Source organism: Drechmeria coniospora, chromosome 01 (assembly GCF_001625195.1).
Source record: "Drechmeria coniospora strain ARSEF 6962 chromosome 01, whole genome shotgun sequence".
Lineage (NCBI taxonomy): Eukaryota > Fungi > Ascomycota > Sordariomycetes > Hypocreales > Ophiocordycipitaceae > Drechmeria > Drechmeria coniospora.
In genome coordinates, this window is record NC_054389.1 from 6689822 (window position 1) to 6714446 (window position 24625).

The 24625-nt window shown below is 53.3% G+C and overlaps 6 protein-coding genes across 6 annotated transcripts; 3 read left to right on the forward strand and 3 right to left on the reverse strand.

Annotated features, from left to right (window-relative positions):
- Nucleotides 1–380: 380 nt before the first annotated feature.
- On the reverse strand, nt 381–1511 carry DCS_01736 (UBA/TS-N domain containing protein; the record flags this gene model as incomplete). Its single annotated transcript, XM_040799068.1, has 4 exons — nt 381–878; nt 947–1097; nt 1151–1367; nt 1430–1511. 4 exons carry the CDS (start codon nt 1509–1511, stop codon nt 381–383), a joined length of 948 nt encoding a protein of 315 aa, XP_040659951.1.
- A 1863-nt stretch (nt 1512–3374) lies between these two features.
- On the forward strand, nt 3375–4624 carry DCS_01737 (PapD-like protein; the record flags this gene model as incomplete). Its single annotated transcript, XM_040799069.1, has 6 exons — nt 3375–3414; nt 3480–3550; nt 3620–3642; nt 3720–3778; nt 3834–4153; nt 4211–4624. 6 exons carry the CDS (start codon nt 3375–3377, stop codon nt 4622–4624), a joined length of 927 nt encoding a protein of 308 aa, XP_040659952.1.
- A 927-nt stretch (nt 4625–5551) lies between these two features.
- Nucleotides 5552–6786, reverse strand: DCS_01738 (dihydroceramide delta-desaturase; the record flags this gene model as incomplete). The annotated part of the gene is made up of 3 exons (XM_040799070.1): nt 5552–6220; nt 6284–6562; nt 6634–6786. 3 exons carry the CDS (start codon nt 6784–6786, stop codon nt 5552–5554), a joined length of 1101 nt encoding a protein of 366 aa, XP_040659953.1.
- A 5000-nt stretch (nt 6787–11786) lies between these two features.
- Nucleotides 11787–13143, forward strand: DCS_01739 (ER membrane protein; the record flags this gene model as incomplete). Its single annotated transcript, XM_040799071.1, has 2 exons — nt 11787–12308; nt 12367–13143. The coding sequence occupies 2 exons, from the start codon at nt 11787–11789 to the stop codon at nt 13141–13143; spliced, it is 1299 nt and encodes a 432-aa protein (XP_040659954.1).
- A 3817-nt stretch (nt 13144–16960) lies between these two features.
- On the reverse strand, nt 16961–19814 carry DCS_01740 (uncharacterized protein; the record flags this gene model as incomplete). Its single annotated transcript, XM_040799072.1, has 6 exons — nt 16961–17046; nt 17223–17358; nt 17459–17964; nt 18101–18833; nt 18891–19233; nt 19309–19814. 6 exons carry the CDS (start codon nt 19812–19814, stop codon nt 16961–16963), a joined length of 2310 nt encoding a protein of 769 aa, XP_040659955.1.
- A 2378-nt stretch (nt 19815–22192) lies between these two features.
- On the forward strand, nt 22193–23487 carry DCS_01741 (uncharacterized protein; the record flags this gene model as incomplete). Its single annotated transcript, XM_040799073.1, has 3 exons — nt 22193–22323; nt 22400–22927; nt 22983–23487. The coding sequence occupies 3 exons, from the start codon at nt 22193–22195 to the stop codon at nt 23485–23487; spliced, it is 1164 nt and encodes a 387-aa protein (XP_040659956.1).
- Between the last annotated feature and the right edge of the window lie 1138 nt (nt 23488–24625).

A 24625-nucleotide genomic window follows, 5' to 3' on the forward strand; every position in this document is an offset into this window, starting at 1 on the left:
TACTTCAACTGCATGGCTTCGGGGTTCCCAATGGATCAATCATACAGGATGGAGAAAACGCGACAGATCTCGCGGACCTGGACCGAGTCGCTTCGTTCATGCGATGATTCGATAAACGCGCTCGGACGACGGAGTTTTCGCGCGGGTGGCGAGTTGGTCAATTGAAAGACTTCGGAAAACCAAGATGCTTTCTCTCCCCGATGAACATGGTGGCCACGTGACGTGACGTGAGACGGGATCATGACACTGTATGATGGTGACAACCGAGGCCATTTCGATTTTGCTACGCGCTTGACGTGTTTGGTTCCAGCATGCCTTTGATGTGCGCCGACGTTCTCCCATGTATTCTGACGACACGGCCAGCGGCCAGCACGTCGCCGCTACTTGACGATGAGGACGGATGAAGGGACGAAGCCTGCCTCCTTCAACGTCTTGGACATGTCCAGCTCGCCCTCAAACGTTTGCCTGGGGAAGGTGGTGGAGAAGCTCGTCACCGGCTGGCCCGTCTCGCCCTGGACCATCTGGGCCAACTCAAACAAGGTGGTCTCCGCCGGCAGCGTCTTGGTGAGGTTGCCCGAGCTGGTTTGCAACCGTAGGCGGGCCTCCTTGCGGTCGCTCTTGGGCTTCGTCGCAGGCACGGCGGCAACCGGTGCCGCTGCGGGGAGCTCTGGTGCTCGTCCCTCTCGCGCAGCCTTGGCCTCGTCGGCGATGCGGCGGCGCTCAGCCTTGTCGGCTTCGATCTTGGCCTTGATGCGTTTCTTGGCCTCCATATCCTCCTGCTTCTCCAAACGCTTGCGAGCGGCTTCCTTGATCTGCTCCTTGCGGGCAAGCTCTTCCTTGGCGTCCTGCGTCTCCCTCGTGGCCTTGTGGCGGATTCTCTGCGATGCGAATCACGGTCAGCAGATGGAAACTTGCACAGCACGCGGTAGGCTTCGGGGCCATGCACCTCGTTTCGTTTGTTCTCCTCCATGTCCTCGGCAGACATGGCTGCCTTTTTGGCCTTGAGGCGCTCACGGAGCAACTCGAGCTTGGCCTTCTTCTCCTCCTCGGTCAAGGGGGCGATCTCCTCCGTAGACTCGGAGAAGTCTGCGTGATCTCTGAGACGAGAATTAGCGAGCATTGGCACCATGCGACGAGAGCGTAGACGAACGTCTTCGAGGCGTGGTAGCTGGCGAGGTCATGGTTGCGAAACCGCTTGCCGCAGTCATTGCAGATGAGCGACTTGGCGACTTGACCGCTCTCCAGCTCTGCAATTTTCGCCTTCGTCTCGTCCTCGTCCTCACCCTCGTCCTTGTTTGCCTCGGCAGCCTGTATCTCCTCCAGAGACTTGTCCTGATTGTCCTCGAGCCACTGGAGAGCACCTTGCACTTGCGCCACGAGTTAGTGACATGGCGGGAGGTGCGGTGCGTGGGTGTAGGCGGAGACGTACGTCCTCCGCTCTTCTTGACGGCAAGCTCGGACCGAGTCTTGTCGAAGCCCATATCAATCAGTTGCTCCAGATCGGAAGGCATGGTGGCGGTTCGAACGTGACGGAGCTGTAGGCCAGAGTTGAGGCGGCACGTGGTCGAGAGCTACGAGGAAATAGATGATGGTGGGGTAAAGATCCAATCAGGTATCGGCAAGGACGATGACGAAAGGGTGTTTGGCGGGACTGCAATAAAGTGATTCCGCGTCGGAGAACGACTCGATCCACAGGCTTATCGCGTGCAGTACCTTGATTACCTGTGGCCCTTTTATTTGGAATTTTGGTGCATTTTTTCTTTTCAAACGTCAGGCTCGCACACGACCATGTGAAGGCATACTTTGCTCATAATATTGCACATTCGCGCCTTCTTCGAGCAGGGAAAGTGAGGTACGAACACCTGCAAGTACGTATTCTTGTACTCCGTACTGTAAGTGCAGTAGTTCGCCAGCGCCCAGCTGATCCACCAGCAGTGCGACAGCTAACAAGGCAGACCATGCCCGCTGGATGCACTCGATCGTAGTGGCCGATGATACAACGCCGATCTTGTATAATGAGCTGCTACAGTCAAATAGCAATGTACAAGGCGACATAATCCCATCACGTGCGTGAACTGTTCTGGCACGCATTCCCCGCCACGGCAAAAGTGTTGGTTGATTGTCTGAATGCTCGAAATCAGGCTCCGCCAGCTCTTGACGCTGGTAATCAATACACTGGGCACCAGGCGAATACACTGCTGCGCAAAATAAATCACATTTGCTCCGATACGTCGAGACAAAATCGACCCGGCCTCCATCAATCTCCGTAAAAGTTCAGCACTCCCAGCCGATGGGAAGCTGGAAAGAGTTCGGTCTTGTACCTGGCCCGAGGCTGAGGGAGAACGTGGCATCACATAATCTGAAAAGTCTCGAATCTGTCCGTGATATGTGCACGGCATGCCACTCTTCACCATCTCTAAACGCCGCCGAATGAGGACTAACCAGTGCCAAGAGAGCAGCATGTCCATGGGTTCTTTTTGCTGGTATGGCGATAATACGATACTATCTACATTGGCCATAAAGGGTCATGATAAAGACTCGAAAGCCGAGACCACCTCCCTGTACCTGTATTCTTCTGGCTTCTACTTGGCTGCTGGTGCACTCCTGTACAAGGACTTTTTTCGTTGCGCAATGAAGTACGGAGTACTTGTCCCGTACTTCTTGAACTGACACTTGAATTAATAATGCCTGCACTTACTGCAGTGCTTGCTGTTGCATAGGCGTGCATGTAAGTACTTCATACATGCGAGTACCAGCAGGCAAGTACTTGCAAGTATGTATGGAGTACACTGTACCTTGTGCTCTATTTTTTGTACTTGACCTCGTTCGCTTTAATACTCGCTCTTCAGGGGGGTGACACTCGCTACTAGCCGAACCAGGTTTAGATCGGACGGCAACCCACCCCTGAGAGGCCAGCTCAGCTCTTGCGGATGGCAGCCCGTTGCTCAGTGCACGCCTGATACTGGCGACCGCCTTGGCAGTTCTCCTCTGTCCCCTCCGTCCCTCCGTCTCTTCCAGTCCGTTAGTGTCAAGTGGTCCGAGCTCTAGACCGAGAGCGGGCAACTCGCCATACGGCGCATCGAAGCTGAAACGATTGATTTTCTTTCTTCGTCGCTCGCCAGTTTCCTCCAGCCGCCCTGCCTATTTTCCTGCTTCTTGCTCGTCTCTCACCTCCATCCCGTCCAAGGTCAACGCAGTCGAGGTCCGTTCGTCGTCACCCGCGCCCTCCTTGCTGTCACGTCCATCCGTCGCTTCCAGACATATCTCCTCACACGACTCCTCCCGCTCGCTTCCCCAGCGTTTCTCAACCCCCCCCCCCCCCTCGTCACCGGCAGCATTCACCAACTCGAACCGCGCATCGCGAGCCGCGCATCATGTCGGTCGATATCGAGCCTTCCGAGCTGAGCTTTCGCCGTACGTCGTTTGGGCGTATCCTTGGGTCCGATGGGACCGGATTCGGCTGACACGCACCCGTCCAGGCCCCTTCACCGTCGAGGTCTCGCAGATCTTGACGATCAAAAACCCAACCTCCTCGCCCCTCGCCTTCAAGGTACTCTACCCATCACGCAGTTGGCTCCACTCGAGTTGCATTGCCTCGTGCTAATGCCCTACCCGCCAGGTCAAAACTACAGCCCCGAAACAGTACGACGGCCCGACCGGACCGGCCCCGACCGGACCCTACCGTATTGCGGGAACGGCGGCTGATACTCCATTCGCAGATATTGCGTCCGACCAAATGCTGGCCGTATCGAGCCCGGTCAGGACTTTGACGTCACCGGTGCGCTCAGTATCCATACCTTGTCACGCTGTACCCCTCGACTAATGGAGACCAGTCCTCCTGCAAGCGATGAAAGCCGACCCTCCCGCCGACACGAGATGTCGCGACAAGTTCCTCGTTCAGTCTGCACCCATCACCCCCGACAAGGAGTTTGCGGCCATTTCTTCTGTGGTAGGTGCCCTCGACGGCCAACTCGGATCTGCTTCGATCAATCAACTGACGGCTTCGGGCCAGCTTGACGCAACCGACAAGAGCCAGATCCAGGAGCGCAAGATTCGCGTCAACTGGCTGGCCGCCAACGGGGGTCATGATCAAGCGTCCAACTCGGTCCCGTCGTCCCATGGGACGCCCAACAGGCAGTCCATGATCAATGGGGTAGGCTACGCCCGACTCGCACCCCGAGGTGCCTAGGTACTGATGGATCCGTCGCAGCTGGTCAGCGAGACCCCGGAGGCATCCCGCACTTACATGTCCCCCAAAAACGACCTAGAGTCGACGCCCGTGTCGGCCCCCCCGGCGTATACGTCTGACGAGACGAGGGACGTCGAAGACAGAAAATCGGACCCCTCAAAGTCAGCCGCGTCCCCGGCCGCCGGCGGCGCCGGTTCGGATTCCGCCAAGGTCACCCTCCAGGAGCTCAAGGCCAAGCTCGCCAAAGCGGAGGCCGAGCTGGTGAACCTCAAGGACAGCGGCCTTCGGCAGCGCAACGTCAAGGCCGCCACCGAGGAGGTGAAGAAGGTCGGGGGTCAGACCGTCCAGGCCGTCAAGCAAGCCGACGGCGTGCCCGTCCAGGTTGTCGCCATGCTCTGCCTGATGAGCTTCCTGCTGGCCTACTTCTTCTTCTAAACGAGCCATGGCCCAGGCCGATCCGGTGGCTTGTGAAAAATCTAGGACGGGTAGCCGACGGGTCACCCCGAGACGAAGTGGCGTTCCCTTCGCGGGGAGCTGCCGTGATGGGGTGCAGGGGACATGACCAGGAAACGATGCTCGATGCGAGGTGGAGTTCTTTGGAATACAGTTTCGACTTGGCGACGCGGCAGCGCCGTGTGAGGCGTTGCCGTCTCGTCACATTTGGAGGACAGGGCGTACTGGTTGGTGCGTCCTCGCGCGCACGTGTCAAGGTGGTTGGGGAAACGGGCTTGGTGGTGGCTGAAGTGCGGACAGTGTAGGTTTCTATATCTGCCCAAGACTCTGCGCGTTCATGAATTTACTTGTACAATGCAAAGTGCCCTGATGGCGACCAGCAATGCGTGACGTTTGCCGAGCACCAACGACTTGAACCCGCGAAAGCTGAACTCGGCAGAGCAAGGGACTTGGTACGCACTCTCCCTCACCTAGTACCGGGTCAATTTGACCACATTGATCGTATCCGTTGTGCTCTCCAATTGAAGTTTGTCCGATGCGCAGGGTGGGTGGTACGTGACGGATGCATCTTGCGATGATGCAGCTTATACCTAGTGCATGAAGCGTTCCGCAGCCACTCATTTCGATACCCGCATGTCTCGTTTCACGGATCCTCTGGAGAAAAAGCAGTCCATGTTTCGGCACGTGCGCTACACTGCCGTGCAGATGCCAATGAGATGGGCCATGCTCTTTGGAGGAGAGAGGGGCATAGGACGGACGCAGTGGCAAGAAGCGGGGAGTGAGACGAGTGCGTTGCTAAACAAACATACACATACCGAGCTCAATCCCTGCGACCGCCGTCTATGTTTTTTTTAGGTACAAACCAAAGAGAAATAGTGCTTTGCCTCATGTAGCGGGATATGATCAGTTTTAGGCCTGAATTTCCGACTCCTTCCAATGAACGACACCGCCGACGATGCGACCGCCGTTCTTGCGCTTGACGCGACAATTGATGCCAACGTTGTCGTCCCAGATGAAGCGCCAGATGGCGTAGGACCAGCTCTCGTGCCGAGGCAGGGGCTCGTAGAATTCCTTTGCGATTTCGTAGAGGGCGGGAAGGCGGGTCCAGGGGACGGCGGGGAAGTCGTGGTGCTCGTTGTGCAAGCCGACGTTGTAGGTGAGCCAGTTGAGGGGCCCGTAGTAGGAAAAGGTCTCGGGAACGGGGACCTTGTTGTCCGGGTCAAGCTGGGTCGGGGTGACGGTCTCATAGACGTAGTGCTCGGCGATGAAGTGGCCGGCAAGGGGGTGTAGACTGCCGGCGAGGAAGGAGGAGAGAAGGAGATAGAGGAACGCGTGCGGCGAGGTGAAATGTATGAGAACAAGGTCAAAGGCGACCTGGACGACCACGTTGACGGCGTGGATGAAGGTGAGAGGGATACGGTAGACGGCCATGGGGCGGATGGCGTAGAAGAAGATCTGAAAGGTGCAGAAGAAGCACTTGCCGAGGATCGAGTCGAGCATGAAGGCCTCAAAGGCCGTGGGAAGATCGGTGTCGAGACCGTCGACGCCGAGAGACTTGTGATGAGTCAGGTGGTAGGGCTGTGGCCGCAGGCATTAGCATATGTCCGGCACGGTTGCCTCCTCCAGGCTCGAAAGACGTACCCGGAAAGAGGCGCTGTAGGGAATGCCGATGGGGAGATTCGCAAAGATGGCGAAAAAGCGGTTCGCTCTCGGGCTCTTGAAGGCAAGGTTGTGCGAGATCTCGTGGATGGCGAGGAAGAGGTTCTGGTTGGCCGTGGCGCCAAAGACGTAGGCGACGGCCCAGAGCTTGAGAGACCAGAAGGGCGTTTGCTGGAGGTACCAGGCCCAGAAGACCTGCATGGCGACGACGGCGGCGACGACATACTTGGTGAGGGGTTCGGGACCGCAGAGCTTGGTGACCTGCGGAGAAGTCTTGTCAGCTTGGGGACGGTGATGCGAGATGGGAGGGTCGGGGCTTGGCTGCTGGCTACCTCGGGATGGGCCTTGATGATGGCAAGCCGGCGCGTCCGGTGCGGCTCCTCGGTGTAGGTCCAGAAGAAGTCATGCTTGGGATTGGCGTCCCTGGCGGACCGAGGTTTGCCGTTGGACATGTTTTCGGCATTCGCCGAAAGGGTCGACGGCATGCTGAGGTCGGATGAGGTTGAGATATCCCCGCGACGACTCGGGAAGCAAGCCAAGCGTGGAGGGAATGTGAGGACAACGTCCTTGGCCAGATATTAATGAAGACGAAAGAGCAGGACGCGAGGGGCAGGAATCAATCGGTCAGTCCCAGTGTCGACCCGTCGAGGGGCGTGGGCGGGTCTTTCAGGTACAAGTTAGTACAGTGCAGTATAAGAACAAGTAGAAGTACAAGCGCGAATTGAATCAAAACTCTGTACAGTACGAAGTACTCCGTACTGTACTTGCATACTAGGTAATTTTACAGCATTACAGAGTATTTTGGAAGTACGAGTACAAGTATAAGTAAGTACTTATACATGTAATATTAGTGGTTCCTGCTAACTCCGGGGCGGATTTTGGTGCCCCCGATGGGCTTTTTTTTTTGGGCGCCTCTAGCGGGGCCAATGGTTTTTTACTTTTCATTGTGGAATCTGGAATCCAGGCACCATTCATTGCATGGTTGACGATTGGCTCATTTGCTCAACAACACCGTTCGATTGTGGGCTGACCCCGGATGGCCACGAGCCGGAAGGTCGACTCCATCAAGGTGACTCCAACTACGACGTACGATAGGACTCAACATATGTAGGAGCACACTGGCCGGCTCCTAACTTTTTTGCCCAAGGCTCCAAGCTCAACTTGGAGCTAACTCGTGACTAGATTTTGCGTGTAAATATCTGACAACGGTCCTCAGCAACATAAAAGGACCTGGAAAGGGATTTGACACCAGCCGAAGGCCCGTGGTGGTCCATGACAGGTTAGCCGGCGCGTGGGTGGGGACACTACCCACGATGCTGAAGACTTTGACGTCGGACCTTGCTCACGGCTAGAGCCGATGGGAGAAACTCGCGACGTTGGGACAAGTTCGTTCCGTGTCCGATCCGTTGTTCCGAGTTGAGGGCAAACAGGATGGCGTGGCTCACCAGGCTCACCGCTCGACCAAGAGGAGCGCCTGGTCGGATCGGTGAGATGGCAGACCGGGGATGAGGTTGCAAAGTTCCAAAGGACGAGGCTGGCGAAAAAAAAAAAACGTTGGTGACGATGGTTGTGGCAAGGCTGTGGCCTTGGACGGCGGAGGAAGGAGCGTGGTCAATAGCCTCAACACAGCGCAAGCGACACATCACCAGAATTTGGGCCGCCGTCCAAAGAAACCCCATTGCGGAAATCCAAGTGTCAAACGCCAAAGCTGCCGATGCTTCAGGAGCGTGAAATACAAGAATCCGACATGCAGATGGCCACACCAGCAAAGTCATTCACGGCGTTAAACCATGCAATTTTGGCGTCAGGCCCTGTTCATGACGTCAACAGCGTGTGTTTGCTGCCTTGATCAGCGGGTGGGAGGGGGGCATCCCGCCCGCTGTGGGGACCATCCTGGCATCCCATCCCGCCGAATTGCGATGTGCACCTAATTTTTACAGCTACGTACTTGCACCACCCTCTCTCACAAGTTGCAGCACAATGCGTACATATGGCTACAGATAGTACAGAGCACATACGTGCATACCTACCCTACTCGAACCGTAGCCACGGCCGTAGCCATCGACCGGAAATCGTCCTTCAGCCATTGCCGCTTGCCGACTCAGATAGCTTGGAATGGGCTCAGGCAGCTCACCTTGAGCCACGCCGACTGCCTTGCGTGCATGTGCGAGCGCATTTCCCATTTCCTTGGCTCTCAGGCTTGCCACTCGCAGCAGAGTGTCCGCACAAGTACATGTAATACACGGGGGGAAACAGTGCTATGAAGGGAACGAAGCCGCACCATTCACGACGGCCGGTTTGCTTGAACCGAATGCCCGATTCTCCCAACTGCGCTGTGATGAGAACGACTTGACTGCAGAGAAGACTAGTTGGAAATACACTGTCTCTACGTAGCTTCTACATTTACAACATCTTCGCACGGGCGTTAAAAATAGGTAACAGCTGATTGCTAATGTTCTCCCGGCCATTGCAAAGCATCTCTCTCATTCATTGGGTTAATGAATACTCTACACTTAACCTGTAAGTCTTTCGCAGCATAGGCTTACCTAGGTATTATTAAAAAGCTGCCAAATCGGGCAGTCGAGAGTGACATCAGCCAATCATCAACTATAAAAAGTGGGTCTCAGTATAAAAAAAGTCCATAGAGTTCGGAGCCCTATTGGGCTCCTACATCTCTGTCGTTTGTTGTCCAGTCTCGATCCGGTTCTCAGTAATGCAGTCGTGATCTAGCCTCGGTGATGCAGTCACTATCTAGCCTTGGTGGTGCATCGAGTTCGGTGTTGCAGTCGTCTGGTAGTTTTTACCATCGTACTTGGGAATCGAACTACGTGCCTCGGGGTCGTCCTTTATCGCCTTTACCGGCTATACCATTCCACCTGACGAGCAGTTTGACCGGAACGCTTTCCACGGCGCCGCCCCTGCTCGCCGATCAAACATGAACAACACTCAATTAAATAGCCTATTTCCCAGTTCATGGGAGGGTGGCTGCCGCCGCAAGGCTTCGGGGCGCTCGGTCGTGGAGGGTGAGGTTGCTCTGGCGAGGCCAGCAGGTTGTGGTCTGGTCGATCGGCTGGTGTTGCGCCCTCTCCGACCCCCATCGAGCTGAAGCCGTGAGGCATCGTGTAGGTGACGACCAGGCGCGATCCCTTTCCAACATCCATCCTCAACATCGACTTCGACTGCCGTGGTGTCGAGGCGCAACAAACCACACCATGAGCAGCTGGGCACAACCGCGAGGAGGCACACCAACCCGTCATGCCGACAAAGGAACAGGAAGGCTTCATGTCGGAGAGTGGCCTGGTGTCCAGGTTGGTTGTGATGGAGGAGAGCATCAAGGCCAACATCGCTGCATCCAACTTCGTCCTGCAAACCGGAGCGCAGCATGCGTGAACGAACTCGGCTGCCGAGAGGATGGAGTTGGCATGATGGAAGGGAGACGATGCCGCATGCACGCGGCAGATGAATGGGCGCTCTTGTAACCTTGGCGATGTTTGGCGGCGCTAATTCTTGGTGTTCTGACAGGCTTGCTGAAACTCAAACGTCAGGCGTGCCATGGCTGACGACTCTCGCCAAAGCCTAGCGCGTATGCGGTACGTTGGAAAGGATGCGACGCGCTGTTCCCTTCACAGGACGAGAGAGCCGGGGCATGACGGATAGACGATTGGTGAGTGGCTGGTTGGCGAAGGAAGTGCGTGCAGGCCATGCTTGAAACGTGCGAGGCATCATCCAAGCACGTATGTCAACGCAAGCAGTGAGCTTGCGATGGCGGTAGGGAGCGCAACTTTGCTGGTAAAAGGTGAGGAGAAGAGTGTAATTTTTGCATCAGGTAGGAACGAAGTTCTCTGGGCTTGTGCGGAGTCAACTGACCTGCTGCTCGTAATTGGCTCATGACCAAACACAAGTTGGGCCCGGCGCTAGTGCCGCAGTGGACGAGTTTCTTGTATTACATAAGTAAGCCAGTGCCCCATCGGTGCGAGAGAAATTAGTGGGAGCCCACCGATCCACCCCTAGCTCTAGTTGGGCAAGAAGGGTTGACCGCCGAGATGCCCCTCGTCGGCGTCCATCCATCAGCGATACTGCACAACTAAGTACTTAGAGGGACCTGGTATGAAGTGGTAACTAAGTACATTATAAATACAAGTAAATGCTGCCCAGTACGAAGTGCTCCGTACATGTACATGTATCAAAGTTAGGTAGTACAACTACGGCAAGGTTGACAGCACATACTACTCTGGACTTGTAGGCTAATAGTAGTACAAGTACTAGGTACCTAGGTAGAGGTGTACGGAGTACAGGTGCTGGTGGATTTAAGTGCAAGAGACACAGGTGAGTAAGTATAAGTACTGTATGTGCTCCTATGCAGGGTACCTAGTACATGGGTTCCACCAATTACTGCGGTTTGAGGTGGTAAATGTACTGTAAGCAAGCACTGTACGGAGACACCTAGACGCTACTGTAGAGTGCATATATAAGCGTCAGGATATGTGTACTTGCAACGTACGCAGTACGGTAATGCAACTACGTGAACCTTGCCAGTGACAGCAGAAATTGCAGGCGAGTTGTGTAATGGCGTAGACATGCTCTGCATCGAGATTCTTGCGCTGTGTGTTCCGTCCTGTAGGTGCTTTGTATGCATGTACAAGCACATCAGCACCACCCCTCACGTTCATACTCATACTTACTACTTACTTTCAATACTTAGTACGTACGGAGTACTCCGTACTGTACTCCGTAATACTCCTCGATACTACTGTACTTGCGGATTTCTTACAGACCAAGTACACCTGCAAGTACTCCGAACGTCCTGAGCCTTTACCGAGGTGACCTGGTGGGTAGGGCGAGAGCAATTCGTCACCGCCTCCATGTCTCGGCCGAGTCCCTTTCACGTGCAGATAAGGCCTCCTGGTCGATAATGCTGTCCTCCCACCCACCCACCAAGCGCTGTGGACACCTCCCTTGGCCGCCGCCCCTGAGCAGGAAAAAAATCACTGGCGGCCATCAGCCAGGCTGTCCTGGAGAGGCGACCCGTACGACCCCATCTAGCGGCGAGGCACGTACTCGGTACAACGCACTTCCAACAACATCAACATCGGAGCCACAGGCACCTGCAGGCCCCTGCTTCCACGACGCCGTTGGTCCCAAGCACGAGCACAGGTGCGACGGCACCGAGCACAACAGAACGGGTGACGTCGGTGCACGAAGCGCGAACAAGCGACAGAATTGACAGGGGGAGGAGAGGAGCCGAGCCTTGTTCGGTCCAACTCTCCACGTCCACCCTCGTCGAAGCGACGTCTGCCCCCGTCCGGTCTTTCCTCTCCACGCGTACGGCACGACGAGCAGGCACGGTATTTATGCAACGACGGCTCCCGCTCTGCACCCGCACCGCCTCCCGGCCTCGTCGTCGCCGACTCACTCCTCCGTCCTCGCGGAGAAACGGTCCACGTCCTGTCGGGCACGGCCAGCGGCCGGCCGTCCCGCCGCACCGATGTGGTGGTTCTTCAGCGTCGTTTTGAGCTCCGTCTTCCTCCTCAGCATCGTCCTCTCCATCCCGGTCGCCTTCGACGTCGGCGGTCGCGACAGCGGGCTCGTCTACAGCCTGTCGCTCTTCATATACTACTTTGCCTACTCGGCCATCCGCATCGTGACGCCCGAGCGATCGCGGCTCGGCTGGAGCATCTCGACCCTCCTCCGGCTGTCGCAATGGATCGTCATCCCGTCCCTCATGATATGGGCCCTCGACAAGTTCGCCGTCGACGCCGGGAGCACGAATTGGGTCGAGCGGACGCTCGGCGGCGTCCTCCAGTCCAACAGCCGGAGCTGGTCCGAATGGGTGTTCGGAAAGGACGGCATCGTCGAGACCGTCATGCTTGGCAGCTGGGACAAGGTCCTGCGCTACTCGGGCCCCGTCTTCCAGCTGCTCGAGGGATTCTGCACGCTGCTCGTCATCCAGGCGGCCGGCCAGATGACCCGCTGGCTCGTCAACCGAGGGCGGAGTGACACGTGGGTGGTGCGTCAATCGTCGACGGCACGCCTCTCCTTCCGCTCCGCACGCTGACGAGGAACAGATCATGCTCCTGGCCCTGTCGGGCTCCATCATCGCGAGCGCCGTATACTTTCTCTGGCGGGTCGCGCAGTTCCCGCAGATCAGCAACGTCGAGGCGACGCTCATCGGCGTCATCATGACGACGGCCGTCTTCCTCTGCACCTACGGCATCGGCAGCGGACGCGGCAGCCCGGTGGAGAGCTCGCTCCTCTTCGCCTACGTCGTCCTCTGCGTGTACCAGATATTCACCGACTACCTGCCTTCCGACGGCACCGGCGAGGCGGGCGAGCAGGGCGCGACGCAGCCCGAGATCCCGCCGCTGCCGCCCATCATCATGGCGTCGTACTCGACCCTGCTCCACATCCTCGGCTCCCTCCCGTCGGCGATGCACTCGTCCCTGGCCCTCCTCTACGCCGCCTTCCAGACGATCACGCCCTCGGTCATCGTCTCCCTCACCTACCGACTCTTCGTCTTCTACTCGGCCACGCGCATCATCCCGTCGGTCAAGGACCTCGGCGCGCGGGCGCTGATGCAGGAACCGGACTTTGACGACTCCGAGACGGCCAGCAAGGTTCTCGGCTTCCTGAGCTGGTTTTCGCCCTCGATCCTCGTCGCCGTCTACACGAGCTTGCTGCTGCAGCACTTTTCGACGAGCGAAGGACCGGACGGCTGGACGCTACGGGGCGGCGATGTCGGAGGCGGATCGTGGCGTTGGATCAACGTCGGCCTGACCACCTTCCTCTACGGCGTCGAGCTGTACCTCGGGTCGGACGAGCAGGACCACTGGAAGGTGGACTGAGCATGGCTGAGCATGGCCGCCGAAGGACGGCGTCCTGCCGAGAAGGTACCGGTACTGGTGCGGGTGCGGGCACGACGGGCATGACTCGGTTTCGGCCCGTGCAGGGAACGCGTGCCACTCCTCCGGAGGGTTGGGGATTGGGGATAGGGGAGTGGGGGAGGGTGCATGGTGATCGGACGTCGATGCCGATGGCCCCACGAGGTGGTGGTCGCCAGCAGACGACGGCCACAAGCAGGAAATAGCTTGGCAGCTTGCGCAGCAAGTGCATGACGGAGGATGATGAGGATGACCATGTGGACGGACGTTTCTTGCTGGCCAAATGGGGCGACGGAGTCGCGCTGGTCGTCGGTCTGGGTAGCGTGCCGTCCACGTGTAGTGTACACTTGTCCTTGGAGCATGGCGATATATGACATGATTTTATTTCTTTTTGTCCATGCTCTGCTCGGCGGCGCAAATGGATGATGGGAAACGAACAGATGAAGAGGAGGTGAGGAGGAGGTCGGTGTCGAGCCGACTGACTCTTCATTTCGTTTTGCCGTGTTGAGGCGAATGTGAAGAAGTACGCGGAGCGGCCACTGCGAGTGCTTTCTTACAGGTACCTACCCAGAAGACAAATTTGGCGCTGTGCCTGTTTTCTGCCAGCTGGAGCACCTTGTCTCAAAACATCTTCAGGGTTTGGACATACGCACCCCGTCAAGTTCACGGTACGCGCTTTGAACGAAGGCAGGCCGGAAACAGGAAACAGGATATATTTGCAAGCGACCATCAAAAATAAAATCGAGAACCATGACCGTGAAAATTAATTTTCAATCTTTACGTCGTGGACCTCAGCACTTGTTCTCTCTCAATGATATCGCCTTGTCATGTCGTTCATCCAGCCACATCTTCGCTACGCACTTGCGCACATGCTGCGGCACGTGTCTGTCCTGACGCTCGAGCCAGTATGTCATCTTTAACGCGAATCGGATTGAGCACTATCAACAGCGACTCCGCGAAGAAGAAATACCCGAACTCGAGCCTCTAGATATACGAACTCAAGAAAAAGTCGAAGCGAGGAAAAGAACGCCGGCCTATCTCCCCGAACCATTCGGACAATCACAAAATCGATCTCACTTGACTCCAGCGACGATGGATTACTTTCTGCGAGGCGCTTGGGCGGCATGACCGGAAAGCCGAGGCAAGGTCGCTTCTTATGCGATTAGAGGACTTGGAGAAGCGTTTCTGCTCTACCTCATGCAGGAGTCGGAAACGCAAAAAGAGAGGGCGGGCCATTCGAGCCCAGAACAGCATCCGGGTTTACGCAAGAAAGTTGGGTGGCATGTACGAAAAATACGCTGGGAAGGAGCCGAAGCCGGAACTCATGAAGCATCTTTACCGGGTCTCGGTGTCAGAATTCACGTCACAATTTGTTTCGAGGAGGTAGCCAAAGGTCAAACCAATCGTGGGACCGGATTTGTTTATCTACCATTTGCATTTCATCTGGGTCCGAGACTCGTCCAGCTTCCATATTGGACTGGATAGAATCGACGAAATCACTATACGTCACATCTCTATGTGGACGGGTTCTTGAAAACACGAACTGGTATACAACAAACCCCGAGATCAAGGAACGAACTTGAAGGAATACCACGAAGATTCAGATGCGTATACAGACATTGACAGCGACCATGACAAACACTTTGGACCGCAGTAGCATGGCCACTGCTTATGCCCTACTGGGGTCAGTCCGTAACACTACCCCCCAAAAGAGGGATATCATCATGTTGTCTACAACACCAGATCAATCAAAACGGTACCCTGCATATGGTGTGGAAAGAACGTATACTCGAAAAAAGATGCTGTGGGATTAATTGGAGAAGCGTATCCAAAGTGCCAACGGGGGCATCGTGGAGTGTCCTGACCCCGAATGCACCGTCGTTTCGGAGAAGCCCATAGCCTTTTCAGCTCATTCTGTACGCTTTGATGGGAGGAAGGGTAACATCCGGCACCGAGGCGAGCAATAACAATATTAAGAGTTATTTTCTTAACGGAATGCACAACCTACATGGGCTCGTTAAGGCGATAGAAGGTATATTTGATGACTAGGACGGGAGTTTAACGATAGCTATGCAGAAGACGAGGCACTAACCCTGCATATATACTCTAATGTTAGTTCAAAGTACCTAGGTGGGATTCGAAGGACTATCTCCTGGTAAGGACTTGCCCTGATCATCAGAGAGTATCGCTACGCCCTAAAGGCGACTCCCGCCGGATCTCGACCTTAGCTGGAAGATATTGCAACCTGTGGCTAGAACTGCTCCGAATCATGGCCGCAATACGATCTAAGCACGCAAAGTCCTCACGAAACGGGATGTTTATCCGCTGTGGCATCTGCGAGAGTCTTGTTCGCAGGATCCATGTACTAGATCCCAAGATTGCAACGAACGTCCGTGGGCGACCAAAGAATGCAGCGCAGCCTGGTTCCGTAACGATATCGGTTGATCTAGCGAGTGCGCAGCCAAGAGGCAAACGAAGCCAGTCGCGTGTGGGCACGAAGACGGCTGTACTCGGGCCGGACAAGACGACCGGCGAGCGGTCTAGTGGGCGTAGACGACAGCCAAGCGTCCGGAGATGCCGTTCCGAGTGGGAGCTCACCAGCGATGATAAGGAGCTAGTGCCACCAAGCTCGCGTCGTTACTCAAGTCTCAGACGAGCTGGCTAGCGCGCGAGTAACTTCAAGTAACGGTTCCCCACAGTCAGCCAGACACCAGTGAATATGTTTTTGCCCAAACAAGCGATAGGGTGACCAGGTCCATGGTCTCTAATGGAGTGATGGCGGGCGCCGTCCTGAAAGGATGAGCTGTAAACAAATGCTAGAGCCTAACGAAGGATCAAGTAGTTACTGACCTTGCCACACGCGACTTCCAGGCCCTTATTAGCTATATTGTTGTCTCACGAGTTACCTGGCTGTAAGGCTTCCTCCTTGAGGCTCCTTTCGACCGTCAGAGCCTCAATAACCACACGCTGTCGGAAGGTTAATATGCCTGTGTTTCCTACGTGCTGGGTTTTCGCAGGGATGAAGAAGTGCCTCGCTGACCTACAACGCCGTCAGGCTCGATACCCACCACGCTACCTTGACTAAACGACGTCGTCCTATAAGCTATGGGAAAGGGGGGTTCTAGTGGGCCCCCTCGAGGAAAGTTGAATTGCAGTTATAATACAGTATTTACCCTTCGGGCAGGATATTCAGCTGTTTAGCTTCTTGCCTTGGCAACTTGACAGGTGCTCGAAGATTTTTTAAAATATCCGTTACTATACTATTATACTACAGGCATAGCTCGTTATAGGTAGCTAGTGATTATTTTGCAGTATCTTTATATAGCCAGTACAAATAGCAATCCTTTTTGTCTATATACTGAAGCAGTATAATAAGGTAGGTCCAAAGCCCTTCCAAGGTCCTTTGTTCACTGCTCCTAGCAGTCGCAGCTGATAGTTGGAGGACCGTCGCACGTCCCGGCGACGGGGTCGCACTGATAGTTAGAGAAACAGCTACCACCTTTACAGTTTCTTCGGCATTCCTCGATAGTCTTATGGACGCCGTGTATGCACGCCGTTGGGTTGTTGCAATTACTGCATTCCCACCGGTTGTTGTCCCTCTTGTTGCACTCGCCGAGGCCACCTCTGCTGCAAAATGCTTCGCACTGGTCTTTATGCTGGTATTCGCCTTCAACGCATTCTCTATTTGAAAGGGAAAGTGTAAGCTTTCATTCAATCTCAAAGACAAATGGTGTGTTGTGCTGTAGCATTGGCCGACTTTGGGGGTCTTGGAAAATTGCACTTACAAGTCGAGAGACTTTGAGACTGATGCCAATTTGCTAAGCCGGGTAAACTTTGAAGGATCAACCCGTGAGGCATCAAAAGAGTCTATAGCAGTCTTGTTAGCTTTTATTCTTTTTCTATTCTGTCTTCATGACTTGTAGTTCTGTGCCCTAATATTTGCTGCGCGGCTTTGCGGCGACTCTGTGAGGAGAGTAGAGACGAAAGAGACGCAAAAGGAGCAGAGCAGAAAAGAAAGCAATATATTGCTTAATGTCACTTACTGTCCGGATCGACGATATCAGGAACTGTTTCGTTATCGTCGTTGTCGTCTCGTTGCTGGACCTTCATGTTTCTGGGCAGTGGCACATCGATGTGCGGCCAACGCTTCATCATCCACATGGAGACAGCCGCGAGAGCCTATAAATATCGCAAAGCTCGGTTAGAAAAATTGGGATGGAGGGTAGAAGGCTCGGTGGAAGCTTCTTTTATGTAAGGAAGGGGTAGGTCTCCGACTAACCCAAGAATGCGCGTTCGCTACAAGCTCTTCGTACTGGTCCCTGGCCCCGCTACGTGCCATGGAAACAATTTGTCGCGGGTTGTAATATTCATTTTTGCCGCAGTGAGGGTTTGAAATATCTTGAAAGTGGCTTATTTCGTGGTACATGGTTCCGGCGCGCACGCCGGAACTCCATTTGTTGATTTCCTGTTGAAGTACCGGGAAACTCTCCGCCTCGTAGGCAAGGTTTTTGAGGCTCGTGAATTTTGGCTGGTTGTCTAGCTCGTTCAAAAAACTTGGGCACAGAAGGATATAGTACTCCGACCAGAACAAAAGGCCTGGGAACCTATATGTTACTGCACTAACATGTTTCCCCTGTTTTCCGTTAAAGCATGCAACATTGTGCTTCTCGTATACCTTTTTGGGCAGGTCTGATTCATCGCAGTAAATGTAGGTGTACACTGCTCTGCTGTATTCATCGTCGCGGCTACCGCCAAAGTGAAGTTCGATGTGATTTTTGAAATTTTCTGAGGAAAAGTGTACAGCTGAGTCAGTTATTTTGCACAACATCCATTAATCCAGGCTTCAGAATCGATCGATTACGGATCGGCTCCAAAGCCCGCATTGATCACATTAGAGTGGAAAGTGAAAGAAAAAGCTTACGCCAGAGACTATCATGTAGTAAGGGTACTTGGCCTGATCTCTTTCCAAAGTAGTTGTCCATCACTCTTTGATACTTGTTGAAGCGCGACCATTCATAGGTAGCCTCGCTAAGCTCTCCTGCTTCGAACCAGGCCTCTTGGATCATATCCAAACGACCTCTAGTTTTGCAACTATCATGGATTAGCAAGTCAGAAACGCCATTACCGACAGAGGAAGAGCTGCTGGCAGGGTCCATCATGGACGCTTCTGGTCGAACTAGGCCATTGTCATCCAGGCTAATTGCCCAGTCACTCGTGCCTAAGAAATTCAAAGCCTTGTAGAGACTCTTACGCCTATTCTTGTTATCTCGACTCATGTACGACACCCACTCGGTCTCATCGCACACCAAAATGTCGCTGAGACTGGCATTGTCGAATAACTTCGTGGCGCTGGGGTTGTTCTTGATAATATAATCAATCTCCATCTGGGATATATAGCCGGCTGTGTCAGTGCAATGGCCCTTGGCTGCCTGAGACTCTGGCCCAACGAAGTTACACATCACCCCAGTGCATCCTGGGGTAGTCATCTTGAATGAACGGCCGTAGCTGGTAACCCCTACTACAATCTTGTTTGAGGGCACTCCAGCTTTAGTAATCATGGAGAGCGCGTTTATCGTCTCTGTTATGTTGATATGTGACCGAAGGCAATTGCCTGCGGGGCAACCAGGGTTACTCCATTTGTTGTTATAGTCCCACTAACATGTACGTTTCATCAGACCAACGAAACACCAAGTACGATGAAGTTTGCTTACCTGCCCATGCAGGTCATACGTCATGTAGACAACATAGTCGACAACCTTCATGATCTGAGCGATTGGGAATCCCTTCAGATACCAAAAAGATGATGGCGCAGCAAATGACACCGTCTTGCCCGCCGGTAAAGTTTCTTTGAGCGTTATAAGAAATTTGAGGTAGTCGATGCCCTCCGTGGAGCTGCCGGTGGGGATACCTGGAAGATCCGGTGCGGCGGGGTACTCCCAGTCAATATCGACTCCATCCAGGTCGTTGTCGACGATGAACTTTGCAATATTTTGGGCCATTTGCCGTCGATGGGCCGGGCTAACGCCGGTGCGGAAGATACCATAGGTGGTTGGGCTTGCCGTGATACTCAAGTCAGCGTTTCCATGCTAAGGGAATAAGAAATAAAATTAAACAGCAGTAAATACTTACTCGGTAGAAAATGTCCAACCGCCGAAGGACAGAATTTTCTTGACGCCAGTCAATGTCTTAAAGTAGTAAAACTGATTAAGCGTAGGGCCCATGTCAACCTCAAATGTATCAGCAGTGACGGTTGCAAACGCAAAGTGGATGTGCGTGTACTTTGTCACATCAATAGTACGAATATCTACTCTGTCGCACTGCTTGGTGAGTCCATAGCCTTCAAAGTAACCGATGGAGAGGAATGACGACGGAGGATCGGGGCTGCTGATGATGTCCATGTTGCAGTTGGAAATGCAGCCGTTGGTACCGGGCTTGTGCGTACCAGGGGCGCCAGTATCGGCGGGAGTATCGGTGCAGAATTCGGCCGTGGTGCCGCAGAATCCCCAACCCGAGCAGCAGACGTTCAGGGGACACGGGTTCAGGTTTGTGAGGTCTCGTCCCGTAAAGGTGCCGGTCAGTTTTGGCGTGCCCGGCTTCTGAGGCCCGCAGGTTATGCCGTCGATTGGCGCTGGCATTGGAGAATTTCCGCTGGAGAGGCAAATTATTTGGTCCTTTTGCAGATTTGCACAGCCCTGCCAGCCCCACGTATCCTTGTTCCATGAGTTCAAATCGTCGATTGTGACGCCAGAGCTGGCCGTGATGGCCCAGCATGAATCACCAGCGCTAACCTTCAAGGAGTGACAGGATCCATCGGCATCTGGCTTTGGTCGGTTGTCTGGTAGGGTACCACGGGCCCGGACCAGGGAATCAACCAGGCTGTTAGTAACAGTAGAAGGGGTGCCAATTATTAACTGGGCAAGAAGTATGAATTGAAGAATTCAATGTGCAGTTGCAAAGAATGGTATACTGGTGCAAGGTGCAATGTGCGATTGTCCAAGAGAAGTGCGCAGGACAATTACTGTATACATAAGAGGTATTACCTCGATGAGTAAAATAGCAGTTGCGTACTCTGTACGAAGTAGATCAGCAGTATACTGTATTAACCGCTTGTATTATTTGGCAATTAAACCATGCGTCTGTGGCTACAGCCGGTATAGCTGGATAGTTGGTATAGCCCGTTGATCTATACGAATGGTCGACTGCTTAGTCGACTTGTTACGACGAGTACTGGTAGTACTATACTTGGTAGTAAAATAGCCAACAGTAGTACTGCTGCCGGGTAGCTGCTTGTAGTAGCTTGGGAGGAACCCAATTAACGGTCCGATCAATCGACTTGTGCGGTCGACTTGATACTACTTGCGTAGGTCGTGCACGCAACAGTAGTATATTGGCTGGCGGTAGTACTGCCGCCAGTTGCTGCAGGTAGCAGCACAGAGGATAGTATCCTATTTGGGTAGTCTTACGAGTATAAATACAAGTATTTTCAACAAGGGTTACGTAGTATTGAGTCTCCTGGGCGGTAATAAGGATCCTACGATGGTGGACAAAAGCACAAGCCGCTACCCCACAGTCGGTGCAAGTTTTATAGAAGTATTATTACCTGCTGATCCAACTGTTTATCTCAACTAATGAGAGTACGAGTTAAAGGAAAGAGAGGTTTTGTAGAGAGACATCTATTACCCTTAGCAATTGATATGCGCGCCGAACCACTTTACTACGGACGCCGCCTTCCGGACGCCGTGTGGCTGACCTTCCAAATTGGGTAACTGAACATTCCGTCTAGGTCTTCAGCCACAAAGAGTTATTCATGTACTTGTACTTCGTAGGGATACGAGAACGAAATACTTACTATGGAGTACCACGGAGTACATTGCACCCAAACATTTCTTTGTATGATATACTAGTTCAGGACTAGCGCAAGAGAGACGCAGAAACTGTACGAGTACGAGTTGTTAAGCAATTGTTGCATGCATTACGAGTGCCAACTGAGGACTATTATCTTTCGCGGAAAACACCTACTGCATGATCATCATCAATCTTATTACATGACATGATTACGGCTGCCTCAACATGTTGCTTAGTTCTATTGCTGCGATCGCCGCTGCCGCCCTCCCAGGTGGTATTGCTGACATTGTCCACCAATTAGACTTGCACACTCGCAGTGATACACCTGGATTCCCGCATGATCAAAACATCGCTCGGTATTGCAGCTTCTGGTACGAAAACAATGGATCTAAGTATGTCTTGCACAGAGGTCCGCAGCACATTTGATGTTTCTGTATACATTTTTTTCAGATGGGTAAATGAAAACAAGTAAAGCAGAAGTTATATTCAAGTTCACAGTAGCCGAGGCCCAACCGTATCGCCAGAACCACCTCACCGCCACAAATAGAATTACCTCTTCCAAATCACAACCTGAGGCCATTCTCTATTGGAAAAAAAAATCACCGCCGTTAGAATACTCTTATTTACAGAGTATATAAGGAAAAGCGGTTTTTCTCGCGGTTCGAAGCGAGAAATAGGCGTCCAAATTCAGCATCGTCGGCGCTCACGACAGACCAAATGCCATTTTTGAAGTGCCGCTTTTTTTGTAGCCCCTTGCGGCGCCTGCCCTCGCCCCCAAACCCCTCTTCCATGCTTTTACGCCCGCTTGATTGGTGGTTGCACAAAGACATTGTTGCATTCACGAGTAAGCGCGCACTTTTGCTGTCTGTGCCGAACAAGTCGCCTTCGTAATTTGAATTTGTCTGGTTGCGTGGGCCGCGCTGCACTGGCTGAGAAAAATGATCGTCGTCGTAACGTGCCTCTCCCGTGCAAGTAGCAATTCGGATGCAGTCATCACGTGATATATTTTAGTGGCAAATACATGCCTTTTCGGATGGTTCGTTCCAAGTTCTTGGTGCTGATATGGAGTTTCGGTTTCATTCTCGTAATCTCCTCATCCATACACAGGCTAGTTGAAAGAGCTACTTTGGCGCGGAAGAGCTACTTTCGCAAAGCAATGGCCAAACTAATGCATCATCTCGCCTTGAAAAATATTGGATTAGCTACCATTTTTTGGCTCCTTGCTATCCTACCTTGCGCCCTGTCGAGTGCCGTTGACTCTCGACCTGCCATTGGATTTGACCTTGGGCAATCCTACGGGTGCGTTTGCTGGCTTGATATAAAGCACTCTCTCGTCATGTTAGATAGAATCTACTAATATCGTTATTGTGATTAGAACTGCGGTTGCCCACCTACCTAATGGAACCATTATTAAGCTTGCCAAAGTGGAGGGGAGTCTAAGGTACCAGGCCTTTTTACAAAGCGAGATACAAAAGCAGCAAGGTTCTCGATGGTATCCTTCCAGGGCCGAGGTGCAGCGAGAAGAACTCTCGAGGCTACTGAAGCAATATACAGGACTTGGGGGACCGTACGGGGCAGCAATTCTTGCTGAGATGCTTATTCCGCTGCGAACTGCATCGGAAGCCGTTCTCGGAGCACCTCTACCAGCTACCGTGGTTATCACCGCACCTTATATTACCGCCTGGCGACATGAAGAAACAGAGGACAGCAGCTTCGTGGAAAGAGCACGGAAACTAGCGGGACTAAGACCTTTAACGGTTGACAATATGGATCCCGTCTACCTTGGCGAGGCTAACTCTGTTCTTGCTGCCAACGGACGTGAGATATGTCCTGACCTTCGCTGCAAAGGCCCTGAATGGTCCGACGAAATCCTTTTTAGACAAGATGTAGTTTACTTCATCAGGTGAGCATCGCCTTCTTCACCAAATAATATAGTTGCTACTAACGTAACTATATAGCTTTACAAACCAGTCTCTATATACGTCGTTCCAAATGGCGACTTGCTTCTTTCATTCCCCTGTTGGTGCCAGACTTGGGAATATTGATCCAGATTTTGGTTTAAACCAACAGCATCAGGCGACTGACAGGGCAAGCTTTTGGCAGAGGCTTCAAAAGCACCTTATATCTCGAGTTGGAGAGCATGCCAAGATACGGGATATTTACCAACAGAGCTACCTAGTAGTTGTAGCGGGTGAGGCTGCGAATACTCCCGAATTCCTGGATGCCGTAAGGCAAACAGTCACCCATATACAAAACGACCCTGTCCATAGGGTTAAGGAGACTGGAACAGGACCTAAGGTTGAGTTACTGGTCTCTGATGATCCGACGTACGCTGCGGCCAAGGGTGTTGCATTCTGGAGACGAACAATGATTGACTCGTCATACTGTGATGATTGGTTCGAAGCGGAAGAAAAATATAAATCTAGGCAGAGTTTTGACAGAGAAGATCGTGATGAACTATAAAATAAAAATGGAATATTGCTTGGTGCTGACATAATTTGTCGAGAGCCATCAAACTACAATGAATGACCACATCTCGTTCAACGATGCACAACCCCTCAGACCTTTTGTTGGTATGCCGCTCGAGGATTTCTTGTCGTGTTTGCACTTTGTTTGCACTGATTGATCCCGCCTGACGGATATTCACTGCATTGAGGGGTTACGTAGATAAGGATAATGTGAGTCTTCGACACGGGGCTTGCGGCCTCCTACATTCGCTTCCTGTCGCATCCCTCCTCTAGCATCGTCACCGCACCATGCATGACTCGTTTACCGATTTTGACAGACATGTGAACGAAGACGAACTGAACTACGTGACCCGCGGGACCCCTATGATTGGCAATCCAGTTCCACTACCAAACGACCAGAGCGTAACGTTTGTGAGCGAGCCCGATCTTTTATTGCTGCAGTTGAATGACTGGGATCCGGATCTGCCCTACAACAAGTCTCCTGCTACGTGCCTCCATTATACGATCGAGTGGAAGTTGCTACTAAACAAAGGAAGAGTGAGCAGACTTACGAACGATACCGAGAAGCGCCGCGCTCCACGAGACACGGTCCCAAGGTCCGTAACACGCCCATAGCAACTGGCCAGTCCGACACATGCTCTGCTCCCTCCAGAGCAGCAGCAGGGCATGGTGCAAGGGGGCCAGGGGCAAGCCTGGGAGGGGGCGCATAGCGAGCGAGCTTCAGGCTCCCTAGTTCTGTGGAATCTGTACAGGAGCTGCTGCGTCTCTCTCGGCAGGGTTGGGACGAGAGGCCTTTGGTGGATTCTCTTGAGCGTGACTTGGGTGCTCGCTGGCGGCCATCTGAAGAGAAGAATTAATTTTACACGCGCAAGATCATCATCGATGAGGTTCCAAGGCGGGTCCAGGCGGACGGCTTAACTGACGATATCGTGGCGAGGCAAATGGATGAAGAACGTGGACATTGCTGTTTGAATAAGTTGTTCAAGGCCATCCGAAAGGGTGGGCAAGGCGAAAGAGGAACACAGACGTGCACCCAAATTATGTCAGCACACCAGCCCTCACTGACTTGGCCGCCGTGACTTATTATTAGTGCGTTCACGTCACCCACAGAGTCAACCACCCTACACGGAAAT